Source organism: Cuculus canorus, chromosome 4, assembly GCF_017976375.1.
Source record: "Cuculus canorus isolate bCucCan1 chromosome 4, bCucCan1.pri, whole genome shotgun sequence".
NCBI lineage: Eukaryota > Metazoa > Chordata > Aves > Cuculiformes > Cuculidae > Cuculus > Cuculus canorus.
In genome coordinates this window covers 61750941-61773418 of record NC_071404.1, presented here as the reverse complement: position 1 = coordinate 61773418, position 22478 = coordinate 61750941, and the positions used below count along the sequence as shown (strand labels likewise).

Sequence of the window (22478 nt, the reverse complement as noted above, 5' to 3'; positions counted from 1 at the left end):
AGACAAATTATTTTACACTCATACCAAAGCAGATGACATGCACAGAGATACTTTTATTGGACTAGGACCACGTTTACTGCCAAAGCTGGCCATGGTCTCACAGTGAACAATTTCACAAACCGGAACTGATGAAACTGCTCTTGCCCACAGAGTCAGACAGCATGAAGAAACCCCAAAGGTTTCCTGTGTCTACCATTACAAAGCCAACCCCTCCTGCTGAGGTGACACGTCCTATACTGACCCCACAGACCTCAAGTTCCTCTCACTGATGCAGAAGAGGCTCTCTGTGCCAGAAGGGCTCTACTACACTCACTATGCGCTTTCTTTATTCAAGCGTTTTGACTTTGTCATTCCCCTGTGATTATCCCTCCTCTATCTCCCAGCATCCACTACCTCATTTTCTCACACACCTTGGTGGAAACCACCTCTTGCCTCTTCTTTTGGAGTAAACACTGAAGGGAAACGCTATGAGACACCACCTTGAGAATGAAGCCCCTAAATTTCCTACAGAAGGTAAACAGCATGCAGCAATCCCACACATGCCAACTTTGCTTGTGGGCTAGAGCCAAAGTGCACTTCCAGTTCATTGAGACAAAAAAAGGAAAAAAGAACAACAATACATTAATTCTCCCCACTTCTGGGCAGCTTGGCCAGATGTCTAATGGCATCTCAATTATTATTTTTTTCCCAGACCGCTCAGGGAAGTAGTCCTTCAAAGGTTATAGCAAGCAGACTGCCAGAGATGATAAATAGAGTTCTTGGTTGGTTAGTTTTGCTTTAAGAATTGTGGACTATAGATACATTTCCTTTAGAGGAAACAGGATAATGCAAGGAAACACTAGATCTTCTTTTAAATCTGATTTACCTCTTTGTAATAAACAACGATGGCCTTTTTCACCTGAGCTGCTGGTAAATAAAATGCATCAGCATAAAAGAACACTGCAACTACTTCCAGTTCAAACAAGGACCAAAGTAGAATACTAAAACTTTAAACGAGTCATACTTCTGCAAGGAAAGACAAAGCCAGCTTCCCCAAAACAATTTGTTAAATAGCCTCGTTAAAGAAAATAAATCTGCTTTAATAACTGTAATGCTTTAATTAGCTCAGGACTTAATAGACACCAAATTTTCATTTGCAGGACCTGTTTGTTTGCAGCTTTTATATACACCATCCATCTCCCTGTAAAAGCTATTTAAAAAGAGCTCTTTTATTGAGAGAAGCAGGACTAAAATTAACATTGCTTGCCAAACCACCTCACTGAAAGCACAGGCTGGCCTCTCTCTGCCAGCTGAGTTAAAGATGCATCACCAAGAATGATCTTGGCACCTCCCCTTTTAAAATAAAGGACTACTTCTATTCCAGTGCAGCCAGGTGCTAGCTTCGAGGCTGTGTTCAAGAATGAAGGCATTCTGGAAAATCCATGCACAGTCTGTAAGTGGTCTGTGAAGCTGAATGCTTAATTTGGGCACACAGATGCAACAGGATTTCGACTTCTAATTAACAAATTACACTTTGTAACACGAGCTACTCTAGACAGCTGAATTTTCAGTCATTTGCACTTTGAACGGCAAAGAATGCAAGCTCTGTTGTGCAGATAAAAACAAACAAAACAAAAAAAGAAGAGATGCATCAGTTCAAGGGAAAGACAGAGGAATTCTTTGGACAAATCTTGCTTGAATCCATTTTTCACATAAACCTAAGCCATCCCAATTCTCCTGCTTCAACTGCTTTCACTGACTATGGGTATGCATGTCCCTGGTAGATGAATATTAGCCCTGAAATGCTGTCATGGACACTGAGCAGAGAGGAGATGTTGGCTAAGGACAGAGCTAAGTACCATGCCAAATTTGTGATTCTGGACCTTTGGGCCGAGAACGAGGTATTTTCAGATTCTTGTCTACACTAAAAGTCTCTATTGCCTAGAAAACTGATTCAAGTGCTAGAAGGATTTTTATAAGCAACTGAGAAAAGTTGCAATAAAGGTGATGGATGTAGGGTAACTGAGGAGGAAAGTAGAGTCTAGAGCAGTTGAAACAAGTATTTTGAATAATACAATGAAAATTTTGAGCATAGTTCAGAAGGACCAAGCAAGGGTAGAAGAAGGAACAAAATAAAGAGTGGAATGAGTGAGCAGTTGACTGCTCAGCAAAACACTGTCCCACACTCCTAGCCAGCAAGGGCTCCTCTCCATGAGACTAGAACAGTATGAAAAGCATTGTTTTACAGATCTTACAGAGTTTGAATGCAAAATTCTATAATCTCAACCAAGATGCAGAGATCCTCTTCCTCTTACTTGTGACTAGCCCAGTTTGGATTGGGTTTGTTTTGATATTTTTTTCAATTAAATTGTTCACGATAGGAAAACAAGGGGAATAAGCTTTGTAGTTTGTAGTTTGCAGCCTTCCGTATGGAACGGCAAGTCATGGACTAATGAGATCTTTATAAATCACAAACATTTAACAGGTGTTTAACAGTTTGGTAAGATCCTTGTACACAGACCCCTTAGCCTTACACATATGTAAAGATTTCTATTAATTACTCGGGGGCTCAGAAGATACCAATGCTGCCATCTGGCCAGGTTAATACTGAAAGAATAATGTCAGCCCCCACAAAACTACTTTCAAGCAATTTCTTTAATTAGCCTAATTAACAGATAACCATTCACCTACAAGGACAGTACCAAGTTATTTTATCCACCAACTTAAAATTTTCTGTTGGAGCAACTAATTTATCAGTTGGCACCCTTTTCTGGCCTTGTAAAACATTTTTAGTGATTATGCATAAACATCTTGTGCCAAGACTCAAATTGTAAGCAGCTTTCTTCTAATATTTCATAATATGAAGGGGAAAATTATATATAAAGAAAAGTAGAAATATAAAAATACTATTTAGCAAAGCTATAGAAATTTCATCTTCACTCCATTTTGCAACTAGCTAACATTACTAGAAATAAAATGAAGGTTTTAGAGTGCCCACATGAAAGTTTTGATTGCTTGTTAGTTTTAAATAAAAACAAAATTAAGACAAAAATTTTCAGAAAAATTTTTCCTTGGGCAATTGCAGAAAGTTATACCATATGATTGCTTTAAAATTTCACCCCTCATTTTCAAAGCTTTCCTGGCTATAGCCTTACAAGAACCACTCAGACTTCAAAACAGTACACAGAATAGATCAGATTCATTTTGTATCCCTTAGAACTTATGTCAGTTGAATGCATTATTAGTAGTTTGAATAGCACCAAGTGTGATAAGATGTTAAGTAGCCACACAGATTAAGAGTACAAAAACACCTTAAATCTGGTACATTAATAGTTGGAGGGTTTTTCCCTTCAGCTTTGTTTTGTTTTTAACGTAGTATTTACAATCATGAAACAGGAATGTTTCTATTGCTGAAAACTTCCTCCAATGACGTTTTCTGAGAAAAATCAGACTGATAAAACCCTTCAGAATCATCAAGTAAACCAAATTTTAATTCATTCCAGGTTCTTTTACGTAACTATACAGTAGAGATGGGAACTGAGTTTCGTTACTTACGATGTTCTTGGTTGAGAACTAGGCAACGTTTTTGAAGGTGCATCATACTGTTCTGTAAATCAAAAATGAATCAGTTTGTTTTATTTGCCTCACTTGTAGCATATTTTACCCTATCATCTCTGAGCATCAGATTAGACAATCGCTTTCTTCCAGGACGTAATTGTTTGCCATTGAGATTATTCATCCCTCAAATTGTGTTTCCTAACAAAATACCGTTTGTTCTCTGCTGTACTGCTGTCTTAATTAATCTAGGTAATGAGTGTACATATTCTCTTAAACATTTTCTAAACTGAACACTGTTCAATTGTTCAAACATTCAGGAAATTGCGCTCTTTAATCAATGTAAATATTTTATGTTCTCCTTGAGTATAACATACAATACACAAAACTATCTGTCAATGCATACAAAACAGTGTTTTCATTGGAATTCTACTTACTATGATTCTGTGCTACAGATCCAATATGTTGTGATTCCTAGAAAGAAAGAACAAGGTGCAAATTGAGAAACACAAATCAGCGCTTTCTTCATAGCAGCATACTAATGATTTGTTTTCCATGTGTTACCTTCTCTAACTTGTCAAAGTATGACTTTACAGTGTCCAGTAGTCTAAGCTGGCCTGACATAAATTAGTATGGACAGAGGTGGTAGGTGCGACTGCCACCAGAAAATGTGTTGCTAGCGCATTAGCAGTACGCGCATTTTGAAGAAACAATGAAAAAAATTTTATAAAAGTGGCCAAACGCTTCTGTTTAACACAGTCAGCAAATATTTTTGTTGACAATAAAGATAAAATGGGGTTTTATGCTGCAGAGATGAGGTGCTTAAAATATTTCTGAAAAGCAGACACATTTGAAGCCCAGGATTATAACAAACATGTAAGTCACTGAAACGTTATTCGTCCTTCCCTTCTCTGGCTTAAACATCTTCCAACTCTAAAAATACAAAGCTTTCTTAAAGAATAAAAAAGAGGAAAGGTAATTATACTACCACATAGTCCACTCAAAAATAATCACTTGGAAGCACAATCTGATCTAATTCTTAGAAAAACAATGTCTTGCAAGCAGATGTTATACAACTTAAGATTGCTTTAATTTATCTGACTACTACTAATGATAATCTATCCTAAGAGCCTTTATCTATGTATCAAATCAGATGAAAACAAATGCAAGAGCTGGAAAGCTCTCTTCTAATTTATCAAAAGCAATAGCAAGAAGAGGATGTTTTACCTTAGTTGGGAATGGAAATTTGGAAGTCTCTGCTGTACTAGGCGTATGAATAGCTGTCAGGGGAGGTGGCCATGAGTGGGTCATTTCCTGGAAAGAGATTGAAAAAAGTGGCTTACAGTATTTTTGCTGATGCATACAGGTTAAGTTTTACACTTAAGAGATTCATATGAATCTACCAAAAAAAGTCTGCCTTGATCTGATTGTAAACCCGAGAGACGTACCGCAGCAAGAAGCCCTCCTTTGAGCTCAGCAGCCAGACCGTGGTGAGGACTTGCTCCTTTTCGGCAAGCATATTTGCATTGCCCAAGTAACAGCAATCTCAGTGAAGCTTGAAGAGAGTTGAGTACTTACTGTGTTTGCAGGATTAGGCCTCACCCTTACAGCTATCACAGTTAATAAAGGGAAAAGTAAATAAAACCTGTATATGACTAGTTCTGGGGTTTTTCAAAGTGCAGGACTTTCCAATTATGGAAGTTCTTATATCCCCTTACAGCAACAACACTCTGAAAAGCTTTTCATAACTCAAGGAGGTCTGCCAGAGACAGGTAGCTGTTGCCCAGGCTATTCTGCCTGAAACACTGGCTTTTGCTCTGGCCGATCAAGACATTTTTGACACAGCACATGGTTTTGAACCAAAAAAAGAGACTCCGTGTTAGTCTATGTCTTTAGAAATCATTCTGCCCTGTTCCCCTGCCCTTACTCTTGCCCACCATCACTACCTGGTGCCAGCTTCTTGGGCCCAGCCATGGTCCAGGTGAAAACGGAGCACAAGCACCACAGCTATGGGATTGGGCTTGGCACATGAGATCAGACTCCAGCCTTCCTCTCCTGGCACCACAGCTGAACCCAGACAAGTGTGCTGAAGTCTTATCTTGCACTACAATGAGCACACATGAAAGGCCTAGCACAGACAAGGATCTTTGTCTTACACACATGCTAAAATAATGGAGGTTAATCTAGACAAGGCCTTTGAGAAAGCTGGAGATCAGAAATTCAAAACCACCTTCTTGAAACTGCACAAGATGGACTTTCTTTGACTCCTGATCCTCAAGTCTGAAATCTTGAAGAGCATAATAGTCACTCCAAGAATTAAGTGAATTCACGTGGTCTGCCAACCTCACTGCCTTTCCGGGAATAGTTATCTCAGGATTTGCCTCCTATCACCTCTGTGCTTAAGGTTTGCACTCACCATTCCCACACAGCATGGCTGTTCCCTGCCAACTTCCCAAAGAAAGCAGCATGCAGAGTAACACAATACTGCCACTTTGCTCAGAAAGTTAAGAATTATGTTCATGCTGAATGCATCTCATGATGAGCATGAACTACATGCAGTTTGCTGAGGGGCTTAGAAAAAAAATTAATGAGGAACATGTCAGTGCAAAGCACATTTTTATACTTCTGGCACAAAACAGACTGAAGCATGAAGAGCTCTACTGTATCATAATTTACAAGTACCATTTTTTTCATCAAGGCACAAATATGCAAGTTCAGAAGTGTCCCTAGTTTCCTTATCTATTAGGAATAGATAGATTTACAGGGAAAGAAATCACATTGCAACCTTTGTATCTATAAGCAGGGATCAGAGCAATTTGCAGGGATTTCTGTAGAAGAACTGGAAGCAGCCTAACAACTAACCTGGGTAACTACTTGATCACACAGGTACCACCCTTACCTTTTCCTTTCTCCCCTCCCACTGTTCAGTTCATTGCTCACTTTACTCACTAGCTGTGCAATCTTTCAAGAGATGACAAACTCCCCAATGTAGTGCACTACACCTCCTCACATATTTGTACACGCTCCCCTGTGGTTGCTACAAAAACAGTGTTATGAATTACTAGGCAAGAAAACAGGATGTATGGTGAAACATGAAAGGATGCAGTAGTTCTAGGCAGAGTACTCTAGCTGTATGCTAAAAACAGCATGGAAAAATTAGTGAGCATCTGCACATAACTACCTTTCAGTCAAAACACTGCCCCCAAACCAACTTCTTCAGACTAATAAAGGCATCAGGATTTTGCAGCCTGAAGCAGAGGCAAGTGATCACAGAAACCAAATGCTTCTGTTAAAACTTCAGTGTCCCAGAAGAGTACTTGCCATCAAGGAATTGTCTCCTCAGTATGACTGGCTTGCAGATCACAGTGCATTTTCACACTGTGCACAGTGAATGGGTGACATGTACTTAGACCCAGCTACTGGGTGTCTGTGCACTACTCACAGAGCAAGTTCTGGCAAAAGATTACAGAGGTAGTTTTGCATCAGAGCTGGCTTAGCTTTTCACAAATGGGCTAGAGTTACAGTGAAGGAGAAGCAGTTCAACAGCAGTGCCAGGCACAGGGAGGTGGGAAGGACACAAGTGCATGTTCCCATTCAGGGCCATGCTGTTGGGGCTGGCAGCACAGACAGGAGTCAGCATGTCCGGCATCTTTGCATGAAGTGTGCTCAGTAAGGGCATCACCTTGACTTGACAAAGGAACAGCTCTGGCTGTTCTGTTGACTTGACAAAGGAACAGCTCTGGCTGTTCTGAATGACTTGTCAGTCTTGCTCTTGGACTGCATCAGGCTGTATTACACTTACATATTGATAGAAAGACTAGTCTTTCTTCTCCACAGTGTACCCCAAAACACACTTTTAGTGATTGCAATATTTGCCAATGGAACAGAAGCAGAGTGATATTTTTTTCCCCCACACACTATTTTAATACATACAAAATACAAGCAAACATGGAGATCTATTATTTAAGGGCACCTACCTTCAAAATTTCTTCAATGGAGTGGACATCACTGGGGAAGGTTTGCTACAACAAAAAAGAGGGAAGCAGCATGAGTTTGGTTTGTTTTTACCAACTGTCATAAGATAGAGATGCAGCCACCAAACACTTGTTTATCATTGGTTCTCTAAATGTCATGGAATTCCACCGATAATAAAATGCTAGAAAGAATTAAAAGACCCATCAGAAGGGCATTTAATAATGCACTCATACAAACCTTGTGGTTTTCAAATCTTTAATGGAAGGCACATTCTACGAAAGATGATAAAGCAGGGAAGTGAAACAAAGCTCATTAAATAACAGTGCTTGTTCAGCTAATGGGAGTCCCTTGTTTCATGACTTGTGTTCTTCTATGCACCCACGTGCACTCAGCAGAATAAGAAGCCAGTATAAAGCCCTAAGTATGGAGAAGGCAAAAGAGAGGTGGTTTTAAGTGGAGGAATCATGTACCAGGTTGTTAAATGCCAGCTCTTGGACTCACAGGAACATCAACTGCCATTAAAACACAGAAAAGCAATACAATTGTAACTTGTATAGTTCAGAATAAAACCTTGACTATACCGCCAGGTAGAAGTAACATGGTCACTTCTGGAAAAGCTTGCAGATGACCTGGATCTGGATTGAGGGACTTGTACCTGTACCTCCCATACTCGTTTCTCTGGAGACCAGGCAGTGACCACTAGATGCCTGCCTGGCAAGGGCCAGGGCTCCTCAACACAAGTGTGCTGAGGACCTCCGAAGGGAAGTCATCTCTCTGGTGGTGCCCTGGCACTGTACTAACACCAGCTGAAGGGGACCAGGAAATGGCCATGGCAGCACCTACAGCTGCCTTCAACCAGGAGCAACCAAGATTCCAGGAGGGTACAGAGCAAAAGCAGTGCTAATATTTGCTAGTTACATAGCAAACAGTATATATTGCACCTTGTGCAAACACATAAATCCACTTTCAGTGTATCAGCAAAACCACTTATTGGCTCCCAGCAGGATGCCTCCCTGCATACACGTGACAACATGCAGCAGCAGCAGCATGGGTACTGCTGGCCAGTGCAGGGGCTGGGACAAGCTTAGCAAATGTCTCCTGCTTCCTAGGCACATGGGGTCAGTGAGGTGAGCGTCGATGTGCCCAGACAGAGCTCACCTGACCCATGACAGGCTCCACACTGCAGAAAAGGATGCAGCAGCAGTGTCCTTCCAGCACCATTGACAGCACTGGTTACTGTAGAAGATCCGCAGCAGGACCTGCGCTGCTTCTACACACTGACTCACTGCTTGGTCATAGGAAACACCACTTCACTTTGGCAGACTGGCTTCAAATATATTAGCAAGGCATGTGTTTTGAAAATACCTGTCATTTACATATTCTTCCCTAACCAACATAATTAAATGAAATTGAAATAAAAGAACAACCAAAGAGCTGAGTAGTTACAATAAGCAAAGTGCACCCAAGACTAGCTTCTTGCCTATAAACAAGAGATTCAATGGAAATGAACAGTGATCAACATAACTGCTGAAAGGCTTTGAAATTGATACAGGTTTACATACAAGGAGTATTTATAATGCCATTGTCAGGAAGATTTTATCATAACCCTGAAGGGCACTGTTCAGTGACTGTTGCTTTTCACAGGTTCTGTGGCCTAGCAGAAACCACTTTCTTCTTTGCGGCACAGAATTGAAAGGAAAGCAAACATACGACACTGGACAAGTACTGCAGAAGTCCACATTGGGATCACAATGACCTTTTTTTTTTTAATTCATTTTTTTTCTAAGACACAAGATGCCCCCAAAATATATGCAGCTCTGGAGATACAGAACATAAGGCATCAGGGATGCTCAGGATTACTTTCATATTTGGCTAGCAGTTTACTCCCTGGGCCACTAAGTTAGAACACACTAGGAAGCTCATATCCCTGCTGCAGACTCTCCCTTAAAATTATGGGGATTTCAGGCACCTTTAGTCACTGTTTTGCTATTCTGTTGCAAAGACTGAAAAACTCACTTTCACCAGCAGTAAAATATGGAACAGGCAAACAAAACTGCTGCCCACAAATGCACCCGCAACAACCATAAACAGTGAAACAATTGCCCTTGAGATTAAAATCACAGACTATTTGAGATATGCACAGAAAATTTGTTTTCAATACCAAAACCACAACAAAACTGGTCAGAGCCATTTGACTGCACCCAGGACCCCTCCTGTCCGTCAGGTAGATTTACGATTTGTCAGGTCTACCCTGAGACTGCAGCCCCTCATAATCCCTGTGCCCCAAACCTGCTGGCCTCAGTGTTTTTCAGACAGCACTGCTATAAGGAAGTGCAGCTGACTTACATCAAAGTTTAATTGCTGAATTCCTACAGATTCCAACAACTCCCTTTCTACTCAATGTGCACACAGCACAACACAATAATGTATCCAGAAAGGCATGAATGGTTAAAGAAAGCAAAAACATATAAACACCACATACTCGGGTGACAATTTTTAATGCAGTTTCTTTGCCAGAATAATAAAAGACTTTAATGGTTTCACTTCATCTTCATAAACAACTCAGAGGCTCAAGACCTGCAGGAGTTACCATCTACGTGATAAACTACTTTGGCTGAAGCAGATAATTTTGCTTTACTGTATGGTATCATTCTTTCCCTGAGAAAGTTAAATGTTTTTGTCTCTTGTACCATAATGCATTCAATCACAGAAAAAGTAGCTTTCCTTATGCTAAGGTAAGTGAAAAGAAGCTGAATTAACAGTTAAAGCACCTAATACAAATCTGGCTGTGAAAGACTATGTGTGAACCCCTCCCCATACATGCTAGGATAGCACAGATCCGCTGATGTGACAACACAATGGGATCTACCCACATTCATTAAAAGTAAAAAAAATCCCAACCACTGAACATTTCTGTACTTATTCGACCCTGAGCTGAAAAAGACTCCAGTCTTGAGGCTAACATAATTTCAAGTATCTACACAAACATAAGAAACCCTATAAGTTACACAAGGAACTAGTCTGCCTTCACTACAATAGGCTTGCAAAAATGCACAGGTACACATACCCACAAAAGAAGAGAAGGAGCTCTTAATTTAGAAAACAATTTAAAATCTGCATAGACACTCAATTCAAGCGTAGCAACTTTGTGATGAAACTCTCAGAAATACCTCCAAGTCCTCTCTTCAGAAGCAATTCCAATAAAACACACACTTTCATGAGCACAAAGTTCTTCTCATGCCCTGAGCCTTGCACAACTTAACACTTCTGTTGGACACTAAAAAGAAACAAACAAGGGAATTAATATAATAAGAATCATACAAAACCAGACTAAACAGCTTGAGGAACCATTTGGTACACAAATGAAATGCTCCACTGGCCATGATAATATTGTGGGCCAGACATCCAACCCTCAGCCAGCTGTACTGCACTGCTCCAGCCAGGGAATGACACAAGAAAAGGGCAGCATCAACCCTCCCAGCAGAAGATAGGGTTGAAGAGCTAAGGTTGATTCTTTTTTTTAAAGGTATCCAATTAAAAATTACAGCACACATTTTTATTCCACTCTACCCATGCCAAATGCCACATGGGAGGTTGAAGTTTTGTCCCTGGTTTTTAAATTGCTTGCCTCCTCACGAAGCTGTGGCAGAAGAGTTTCAAGCATGCTGTCAAAAAAAGAAAATCTTCTCCAAGACAGAGTTGGTCATGCATTATTTCAGAAGTCACCTAGTGGGACTGCTGAGACATGTGGACTCAAACAAGGCCAGTGGCATTAACAGCATATGGATTGTGCAAAGCTGAGGACAGGAGGTATGAAAGCAGATATTAACTGGAGCAGATATGGGCTGCCTTTCAGGCAAGCAGTAAGGTGTTGCAGATCTTTCTGTTCCTTCTCATCTGAGTGATTTCCACGTGACTGCCTTTTTTTTTTTTGCTAATTTGCATCTCTGCCATCATAGCCCATTAAGAGCTACCCCTCTGATATCCTGCACATAAACGTGCCCCATGGTTCACAGTCTCTTCCATCTCAAGTGAAACTGTTGCCTGTAGATACCCAGGCAGTATAGCTGAATAACAGCTACAGCATTGTATGCTGCCTGGTACCTCCTCCTAATCAAAACAGATCTGCAATGCAAGTGTGTAGCTCAAGTATGTCAGCTATTGCTCTTTGCCTAATTTTAGACTAAATAATTAGCACTGAGAAAACGCAAGCAAGCAGTGCAGCAAGGATGAGAAAAGTCAATTATTACTTCCATGCCCCTTCAATGTCTTGTCAGTTTTCTTGGGTTCCTACTGAGAGCTTTGCCACTGCAACTACCAGCGGAGTTTACCCATCCAAGCCAAAAAAGTTCATATTTACAGCTGCTTCTCATTTAATATTATGTTAAAACATAAGTCATAGAATAGTTTGGTTTGGAAAGGATCTTAAAGATCATCTAGTTCTAACCACCCTGTGATGGGCAGGGATACCTCCCACTAGACCAGGCTGCCCAATTCAGTTTTAAATTTAGTTTTTCACATCAACTGCACATGCTTTTTCCACTTAAATGCAATGGAGATCAGAAAACTGCATATGCATGAAGGGTTAGTTTGAAAACAACAGGCAAGACCAAAACCTACCATCCTGTTCTCACTTCACACACATGTGCTTAACCAGTACAGAGCAGGAGGAGATCTAGCATATTAGGTGGACTCCTACTCACACACAAGTCACTCTAGGGACAGCACGTTGACTTACTCTTCAGAGCAACTTTCCATCTGCATTTCTGTGTAGTTAAAAATCTGCCCTCTCCATATGACACAGATACAGAAATACAGAGCGCATTTCCAAAATGACACAGACAACAAGGGAGACAATATGTATTTTAACTAAGCCTCTACTAGTCTAAATTGTGGATGCAATGATGTTCTGCTGTATATCCAAAACGGCTTCCAAAATTTGAAGCTCGAATTACCTTGTTGGTCAAAACACATGAACACACAAATTCATAAAGGTCTTTGCACGCTGTCTCAAAGAAAACCAGACACCAAGCAGATTCTCTGCCAAAGATGTTTAAAAGATCCATGCCACAAAATAGATTAAATACATCCATGATACAAAGAAAGTTCCAATAATCTGAAACCTGGCTTACTCTATCCACCTTTTCTTCGAGGATGTGGTGACAAAGCTGCTTTCACAAAAGATAAGGCAACAATTCCTAGCATGCATTTGTGATTAAAATAATTTTTAGTCAGACAGAAACCATCCTGAGAGCAAAACATCAGCATGGGTGGTCATTAAGCATGTTGTTAAGAGATGTTTATATTTTGCTACAGACACAGTGCACTTCTTAAACAGATCTCTCTCATTCACACACTTAACTGATTCCCAGAAGTGTCTGATGAATGGAGAATCCTTTAAGAGGGCAAATAAAGTTTTTCCAAGTTAACCAGCTGAAGATTTATCTTGCAGAGAGACAGGTTCCCTATCAATCCTTCAAACAGTATCCACTTAATTAGACAATTTTCTTACCATGAATAACAAAATAACAATTAAGACATGCTAAAAAAAAAAAAGTGGGGGTGGGAGGAAACAGAAATGCAAACCAAGATTAATAAGACAGCAATGCTAACAACACTGTCTTGCCTGTGAGCTTTACATTTCAATTAGTCTTTTAAGATCTCAGCCAGCATTAAGTATGAACCTTATAATACACAGTATTTGCTTTAGGAGTAATTAATCTCATAGAAGGCACAAAAGGAAGTGCTATAGAGTAATCCCACCTAAAACAGTAGCCTTGAGGCAAAAAAATCAGTCCCACAAGTCTTTAGGGCATAGGAGGAAGTCAGCTGCCAGCAGAGGCACAGAAAGCAGGATTCTGGGTTTGAGCTTTTTGCCTCCAGTGGGAGCCAGGGAAGAGAAGGGCAGACAAAGCAAAAATAATGTTAAAGCAGAAACAGCTGTGAGGCTCAAGGGTGAGGTTTGACAGCACAGAGAAGGCAATTTAGCCCTTGGTGACTGCCAGGACAAGAAACTGCATAGTCCCTGGCCACACACCCCCCTCTGCCACCCTTCCCTTCCCCTGGCATCGGCCTGAGCCTGCAACTGAGACAGTTCAGGACTTAACCTGGCAGACAATCATTTCCCTTCCATTGATTCAGGTACTTCGACTACCTGGCCACAGGAACAGCTGAATACCAGAAGTAGTACAGCTCACAGGGTAGTAGAGTGCATTCCCAGATGCTCAGCTGAAGAGAGCAAAGGTGTTAAATTTACACAGCTTCCAACATTTGGTAAGCCTTTTGGGATCAAGAGCCAACCATCTACAGTCAAAATTATCTCTGGAAGCACACAGTTCACAGCTTAACCTTGCTTCTACTGTGGTGAAAATCCCATGAAGTGCAGTGGAAAAAGTGTTAGAATTCTTCACACTTTACAAGTCTGAAGTGCCTCTCATATTGCACCTGATATCTGCAGAACTTGAAAACAGTAATTTTCAAAACTTTGTGAAGTGGATATTTCAGATTTTAAAAAAAGACACAAAGAAAACTTCCCACACAATTCATGTATGTTTTGCTGCTAGCAAATTTTCTTTTCCCTAGAAAGCACACAAATGGGTCAGATTGTGTCATGATGCTCCATTTTCTAACCTAGTTCAAGACATTGTTTTTGCCTCAGTACTCCGAACTACAAATCAGGGTTTGTTTTAATTGCTTGTAGCTAAGCAGATTGGAAATAAAAGAAAGTGATGACTTTTTTGTTTTGAAGTGCGGGACATGCTGGTGAAACTTATTAACCTCAACAGCTCTCTGGGGCATAAAACCACATTTTCATTTCCAACCCACGGGTTTTATCAGCATCCACTCCTCCTAATATAATGCAAGTTGTTCAGATCTGGCATCAGCAACCACATCAGTGAACCTGATTTCACCTACTTATGGAATAAACAAACAGATATTGTCTGCTACCATCCCAATTTTCCCTGCCTACAGGTGTCATCTTTGGTTTGAGAGCAACCTAAAGTGAAAAGCAACTCTTACACCAACATCGCTGGTGGAGGACTGAGATCTGGAGGACTGCAGAGCCTACAGCACTTGGAAGAGTACAGAACAAGCCTCTGGAGCCCTGCGGGCCTTCACTGACAGCAGCTCAGAGCAGCAGCACACTGGTTGCACAGCAAGAGCCTCTGCTGAGCTGGCAGCAAAGCGGTCTGCAGGAAAGGCACAGCCAGCACTTGGGACAGCAGAGGAGCTTCCCTATTGTATTCCTACATGACCTGCAATACGGCAGGGATTCAGCAGCAGCAGCCGACTCAAAGGGCACCTGTTTAACCCAAAACACACATACGGAAAAGTTAAAATCATTCAGATATGTCATCTGTATTTGTAAACGTATGGTTTTGCAAGAACACAAAGGGAAAATATTACTATCACAACTGCTGCCATAGAAGAGACCCCTACAAACCACAGGAGAACTGAAAAAAAGCCACAGGGGAAACAGCAACACTGGTGAAAAGCAAACAAAAGCAGCAACATTGCGTCAAATAAGAGGGAGATGCAAGCAGAACATGAGCCAGCAGTGTGCCCAGGTGGTCAAGAAGGCCAACGGCATCTTGGCTTGTATCAGAAATGGGGTCACCAGCAGGTCCAGGGAGATTATTCTCCCTCTGTACTTGGCACTGGTGAGACCGCACCTAGAGTACTATGTTCAGTTCTGGACCCCTCACCACAAGAAGGATGTTGAGGCTCTGGAGCGTGTCCAGAGAAGAGCAACGAAGCTGGTGAAGGGGTTGGAGAACAAGTCGTATGAGGAGCGGCTGAGAGAGCTGGGGTTGTTTAGCCTGGAGAAGAGGAGGCTGAGGGGAGACCTTATTACTCTCTACAATTACCTGAAAGGAGGTTGTGGAGAGGAGGGAGCTGGCCTCTTCTCCCAAGTGACAGAGGACAGGACAAGAGGGAATGGCCTGAAGCTCCATCAGGGGAGGTTCAGGTTGGATATCAGAAAAAAATTCTTCACAGTAAGAGTCATTGGGTACTGGAACAGGCTGCCCAGGGAGGTGGTCGAGTCGCCTTCCCTGGAGGTGTTTAAGGAATGGGTGGATGAAGTGCTGAGGGACATGGTTTAGGGAGTGTTAGGAATGGTTGGACTCGATGATCCAACGGGTCCTTTCCAACCTTGTGATTCTGTGAATACAAGACTGTATTCTGATTTCTTTCAGGAATTGTAGGGGCTGGTTTTTGTTTGTTTTTTTATAAAGTTTATTTTTAAAAAAATATTTTTAAAAGAAAAAATAAGGTATTTGAGCTAAAACTTACTGATATGAGTAAGTTTTTGCTTTGGATTAGTAGATAGCAAATCAGAAAGAAGAATGTGAAAAGACTTTGAAACAAGCTGTATTTTAAGACTGTGACAATCCCTTCCCCGACTTCAGTGTAGGAATATTTGCATACACCTAGGTTTTCCTTGGTACTATTTTTGTATCAATCTCAAAAACTTTTCAGAAACTTACAAGAAAAAGGGATTTATATTACCTAGTTGTGAAATCTTTGTCTATATCATTTGCTTAAAATCTTTAATTTTACAGAGCTAAATATGCCCTTAATAATAGAATATCGCCTGAGGTTTCATTACTACTGTAAAAAAACCTTATAGAAAATATTTGGCAGTAGAGGCCCTGTATCAGACCTCAAGCTGTTTTAGGAAATTCAGGAAGCTGCTGTGTGAGGACATCAAACAAGAAGGGAAAGCGATTTTCTTAGCAGCTTGCCCAAGACAAGGGCAAGCAACTTCCACAGGAGATCAAAAATTGCTGCAAGAGACACCATTTTTAGCACAGAAGAAGAGAGTTCACCTCATTTCAACAAAAACTCAGGAACCACAACAAAAAAAAAGACACAAGAAGGTAGATGAGAGAGGGACAAAAAGAGGAAACGAAACAGGAAGAAAACTGACACAGAAAATCAGTTCTATAAAAACCTTGTTATCAGACTGTGGAAAGTGAAGAAACTCGTTTCTATTGCAGCACTAATAAGGCACCGCACAGCAGAGCAGTTGTTAAATACACGTGTTTGGAGATGCACTTGGTTCAAGTTTTGTTCTAGCTTCTAGTAGCCAGATAGGTGGGTATGATGACGAAGGATGAGCAGAAAAAAGCCACACAGCCTGTGTCTCCCCTCTCGCCAACTTAGCTCTCGAACATAATGGAACAATTCTGGAAGAGTCGCAACAAATCGAAGCAAACCTAAAGCTGATCACTTGCCATTGCTTACAGCTTTAAGTTTCACTTCCATACTTCATAAAAAACAAAAAACATGCCAAGCTTTTTGCTTTACACACAGCGTTACAGAATGGTTCTGCCTCATCCAGCAAAGTAAAAATCTTCAAAATTAAATTATCAATGCATTTGTTTTCACATTTATATTTATGTTGCTTGCTTGGTTTTGACACACAAGACCTCATTGCAGACTGTAAATCCAATCCACCAGTCTCGAAGTCCACATGAGCCTTCTAAAATAATTTCTCTGGGTGCTATTTCAGGTCCTTTGTGGGCACTAACATTTAACCAAAAGTTTTCATGTAGCCAAGTACCCTGCAGATGGTTTCATAAATGCACTTAACACATTTGAGTCCACTCCTTCCCAAGCCAACACTGAAGTTATTCCACCAGAACAATGCTACACCACAGGCACTCTCCTGCTTCTGCCTCAGCATCAACCCAACAGCCTAGCTCGCAAAAGAAGACCACAGCTCTGGCCTGCCTCTGCCTTCCTTGCAGGTTTGAAAACAAATCAAACCATTTCCACAGAACTTTTACTCCTGCTTTCCTCAGCTGAGACTGAATGATCCTGGAAATTTCAACATTTTACATCAAAATGCTCAGTAAACAATGGTGGTACTGTCATGCTTCTGCGTGGATGCCTGGAGGAAACAAAACATTCTTTAAAGATTTTACATACTGTTCTAACTCTGAGATGGATTATTTTTCTCAGTCTAAAAATAAATGCATGGGCCTCCTTCTTGTGTTCAAATAATATAAGAAAAAAGAATTGATATTTTGTCTTCTTTTGTTTGAAGGAGCAAAGTGGTTTGTGTTCAGGGGGGAACAGACTGTTATGTTTTAATAGAGGATTCTTTAAGTATCTTGAGTTGCTGAAAGCAGCTTGTGCATCCTTGTTAGCCTTCCTTAATAATAAAATAATTGAAATCCAAACAAACTAAACACAAAAATTAGATGCAGCATCACACAAAAAGCCATGTAGACCAGAACTCCAGCCAAGACTAATTATTTCAGTAGCAAACAGCTCTACATAAAGATCATTGCAGAAAAGTACCTCCCCATTGTACTTACCATCTGTATAGTACCTCTCAAACTAATTTCATCCTCTTGATACTGCAAGACATCCTCATCTAGTATCCCCTTAAAGCCTTTCCAGTAAATAATTTTTACTACTGCTTAATGTGAATCTACAAGTCTGTGTCATCTTGTTCCCTTCAGGACAAAAATGGTGTCTTTCAATTTAAGTGTTGAAGGTATGAAAAGCATTTGAGTAAGAGAAATAAGCCATGATTTCAGGTATTTTCTAATTTCCAATGCCACTTCGCTGCAACTGACGTATTAGATATATTTTTTTCAGTATTTTAAGTAGCCTGACTCACAGTCTACTCCAGAAAAAAAGAGCTGGTCACTGCAGCTGATATAAAGTTGTACAAGCAGCAGACTAAATAGAACTCATGTCACCAGAGATTTTTGTTGATAATATCTGTCAGATGAATAAGTAAAATAAGTCTACTCTGCTGGCATTACTATATTTACAAAGGAATTTTTACTCATATAAAATAGTCACAGGAAAGGGGTGGGGCAGAAGGAGAAATCACAGCTTTGACATTATTATTCTAGGGGGTGGAGGAGAAAAGAGCTCAGACCTGGTTGAAAAATAATGATTTTTAACATTTTTCTAAGGAAAAATATCATGAAATAATGCATTAAGCTGCATTAATGTTATCTGCAAAACTTAATACATGATCACTAGTAGGAATGTTGTATCAAGGCTAATACATATACATGCATGAGTGACGTACCAACTATAGCACAGCTATTTGAAAACCACAAAGGGCAATAATTAAATAAACATGCAGCACAAATTAGGAAATTCAGATGATGAGTATACATTTCAAAGGTTTCAAGTTTCTCAGAAACTCTCGCTTCACTTCCTAAAGTGATTTAACCATTTAAGTGCTCATGTTTTGCTAGAGGCCAGCAGGAATTAGGCTCTTACAAGCAAAGAGCATTTTGCAGATAAATTCTACTCACTTAGACCTGAGCTGAGCACAGCTACATTTTAGTTCTCCTTTAAAAAAAAAACAAACAAAAAAACACACACAAAAAAAAACCCCACCACAGACAAACCCAAAACCCTCCAAAACTCTGTGCATTAAGATACTTGTTAACAATATGAGTGAGCACCAAGGCGCACTTCAGTTCTCCAATCAACTGCTTTAACTAAATAAAATTTAGTAAAACCTGAAAACCTACACATGCTTCCCAAACTTCCACTCTTTCTCATTCCATTCTTGACCACGATCTAACAGATGCTTAGTGCCAACATCACCAGTCCCTGGGTATTCATACTAGAAGTAACTTCAAATCACAGAAGAACTACAGTCTTCAAGCAGGCTGACTTCTGATGTCCTCCATAACTTTGGCACTAGCAGGGTTTCCCTTCCATAGAAGCAGTAATGTAGTAGGCATTGTTTTATTACAGCTAGTATATTTCATTTCAAATCTCCAAATGTGAGCTTGAGAAATTATCTGATGGTAAATCCTGACCTTCATTTGAATTCAATGAAAATGTAAGAAAACTAACTACATTTGTTAAGACCATCAAAGAAATGGGTGGTTTAGTGGTAAGGTGTCCTGTGGTTCTATGGATCACCTCAGATAATTAACTACTGTTGTCTCTCAGAAGTGTTTGCCCTTTCCAAACCTCACTTTCCCCTTGGAAAATGAACAGAGTTAGATTTATAGTGGCAGCGGTGACACTTGGTACACTCCCCTTTAATGACTCAGTAATCAAGACTTGGAGATGCAGGCTCTCATACTGGTTTTATACTTAGCAGGCCTGTTTTTCTGAACCAAAGAAAAAAAAATTATATTTGTCCATATGTCTTGAAGAGTAGCACCTCATGACACCTCTCTGGATTGCCTTCACTGCAAATAAAAATTTGAAAAACAAAGGCAGGCTGGAGCCTGGAGCAGCATTCCAAGTCTGAGGTCACCACACGGCACAGGTCTGTGCTGCTGGGACTGACCACATAACTTGGAGGGGAGCTGGACTGCACCAGCCACCAGCACCGGTGTATCAACAGAGAAGGCAAGTAAGAAAGAAGTGAATAAAGGGATGCTTGTCAGTGAATCCAAGGATAGTGTTCCCAAAGAGATAAAAAAAAAAGAAAGAACAGGAGAGGACAGAAGTTTCATCTCTCTCCTTAAGAATGCAAAGGTCTTAACTGAAAAAGAGCCCATGTGCTATTATTAAACCACATCAGAAATTCAATAAATATATTTAAATGTTTCCAAAACAAGGAACTTAAACTTGTGGGATAAAAATAGCAGGATATCCTTTTGCTTTTAAAGGCAACTTTCACCACTGTTTTACAACTGACCTAAATGCAAACAGAATATTTCTAGATTTGATGTTTTAGGATTGGGACAGCAAAGTGCCTTATTGTTATTAAGTCACGAATACACAGATGAAAGCTATCCTCCCTGAGACGAGTATTGGACAAGTCTCTCAGAAAGCTCCCCTATCATGCTAGAAGACTTGGAAGCCACAGCAGGTCCTGTCCACCAGTTACCTGGTCACCCTCTCCAGTACACAAAACTATCCATTGAAGTAACTTAACCTATACTTTCAGCTGTAAAAGCAGCATCCAAGGCTGATGAGGGCTTCTCCTAGGAGGTGATTATTATTACTCAATTAAATATGCACACAGACACTTCCACCCTCTCCTCAAAGAGCTCTGCCCACTCAGCATAAATCCTGCCACGTGTTCAGCTTTTTTGCCAGGTGGATACAGAGGTCAGGGCTGGACGTAGGCTTCTAGGACCTGCTTTGCTCATGCTCTGCCTAGAACAATTAATACAATTAATATTTTAAATATCTATGTAGAAGATATTTGTCTCTGTTATGAATAAAAACATAAGCTTCCTTAAAAGAGATTTTTATTATCCCCTAATCTCTGTATTAAGGACAGCACACAGTGTTTCCCAAGATCCAGAAATCCTTCATGGCCAGGCTTACGCACTGCAGAGCTGTCACATGCAATTTTTATCCACAGCTAAGTGAAGCGGAAGGTGCTGAGCTTTTGTACCTGGCTGGCATTTGAAAAGTGATCCCTCTAAGTCAAATGTATTAGGAAGGCCATGGGCCATCAGTCTCCCAAGGCGCACATAGCTGGCAGAAATGTGGTGCTGCGAGGACAGGAGACTTTCAGTTCAGGAGAGATTCAGTTTGCTGTTTCTTTCTGTGTCTGTCTAATCTGGAGGGAAGAAGCAGGCTTTTTTTGCTTATTTAATATATCATCTGAATGGCTTATCATTAAAATCCACCCAAGGGGAGACAGTTACAAGAATTACCAAGACATGCCTAAGGGAAAGTTTTCTGCATCTTCAGCACACTGGAGAAGATTTAACTACTTGTGGCTCTCATCCACTACACTCATTTCCAGGTTTTCTATATTACTGTTTCACTGCCTATACTTTCCTTCATACATAATTGCTCATAAGATGGCAATATGTGTGGGAAAAGTTCCCACAAACCAGTGGCAAAATACACAAGCCACGTTAAATACTTCAGGAATGTGAGCAGGCAGGTTAGTAATTCATAGTCATACTACAGATCAGGCTCAACATCTTTGTATACCACAACTTGTTCTTTATATCCTCTCAGAGGCTCTACATGGGCATAGCTTCACATGGAATCTCCAACCACCACCAGCAAGTTGAACAACAAGCAAGTTGAACAACTACATGCACACCGCAGAAGGCTAAGGGCTCTAGGACACTGAGGAAATGTCTAAGGAAAGGATAGGACATACCCAAGGGGTTACTGCTACCATAGCAAACAGAATAACAAATACCACTAACCCTTCTCTTCTTCTTGTCATTATGGAAACATGCATAGTATTACCGCAGCAACATGAATACTGTATTAGCAGAGAGGGGAAGGAATAGAGCTGACCCTGCTCTGCAGAACAGTAAACCAAGGAGGCAAGGGAAGTCAGCCTGTCTTCTGCATCAGTAAAATGCAGACAGTATTCAGACAAGGATTAACAAAGTAAACCTGCAAATAGACAAGCAACATGACAGCCAACAGCACTGTTAGTAAAATGCTTGCTTCAAGGGAAAACACACAGGCTGAAAATACTGCACTTTCCACCTTCAGCAAACACATGGCATCCAACCAAGTCTGAATTACAGCTTAGTCCAAAGAGCAGTGAGCTAACAAACCGTTGAAAGAAACCAAAATATTCCACTTATAAGGAGGAGTAGGTTGGCAGGGTCCAAACCCGACGTGACTTTGTCTCCTGTCACATGAGTTCACTCTCCATCCTCTAAAACCTATAGCATTCTTCAAAAACCAGCGCTACTCAATGTGCAATAAGATACATTTACAAAAAAATAGTGTTCTTATGCAATGTTAAAAAACATGTCACCATGAGGCTTAGAAGAAATATTTACTGCATCATTAACAACGAAACATTCCAGGTGTTTTTTATTTTACAATAGACTTTTAAAACATGCAGTCACCCTGCCAGTGTATTCATCCTAGAGACACAGTAAAATACTTGTAAATACACACACCAGTTAGCCTTAAAAATTGTGGGGAAGTACTCCCTTTAAATCTGCTGCATTTCTGTGGGTGTGATTGCCAAACTTCAGGCATTTCCTCCTTTAAGGGAGCTTTGTTTATTGAATTCAATAGTGCAT

The 22478-nt window shown here is 40.5% G+C and overlaps 1 protein-coding gene across 6 annotated transcripts in view; it reads right to left on the bottom strand.

Annotated features, from left to right (window-relative positions):
• Positions 1 to 22478, bottom strand: part of AFF1 (ALF transcription elongation factor 1) — a 111015-nt gene that overhangs the window by 28157 nt on the left and 60380 nt on the right. For all 6 annotated transcript variants that reach the window (XM_054064779.1, XM_054064781.1, XM_054064777.1 and 3 more), the window contains 4 exons: positions 7512 to 7556; positions 4762 to 4848; positions 3972 to 4008; positions 3535 to 3586 (listed from right to left, as the gene is read on the bottom strand). In XM_054064779.1, coding sequence (XP_053920754.1) covers positions 3535 to 3586; positions 3972 to 4008; positions 4762 to 4848; positions 7512 to 7556 — 221 coding nt within the window. The remainder of the gene's footprint in view (positions 1 to 3534; positions 3587 to 3971; positions 4009 to 4761; positions 4849 to 7511; positions 7557 to 22478) is intronic.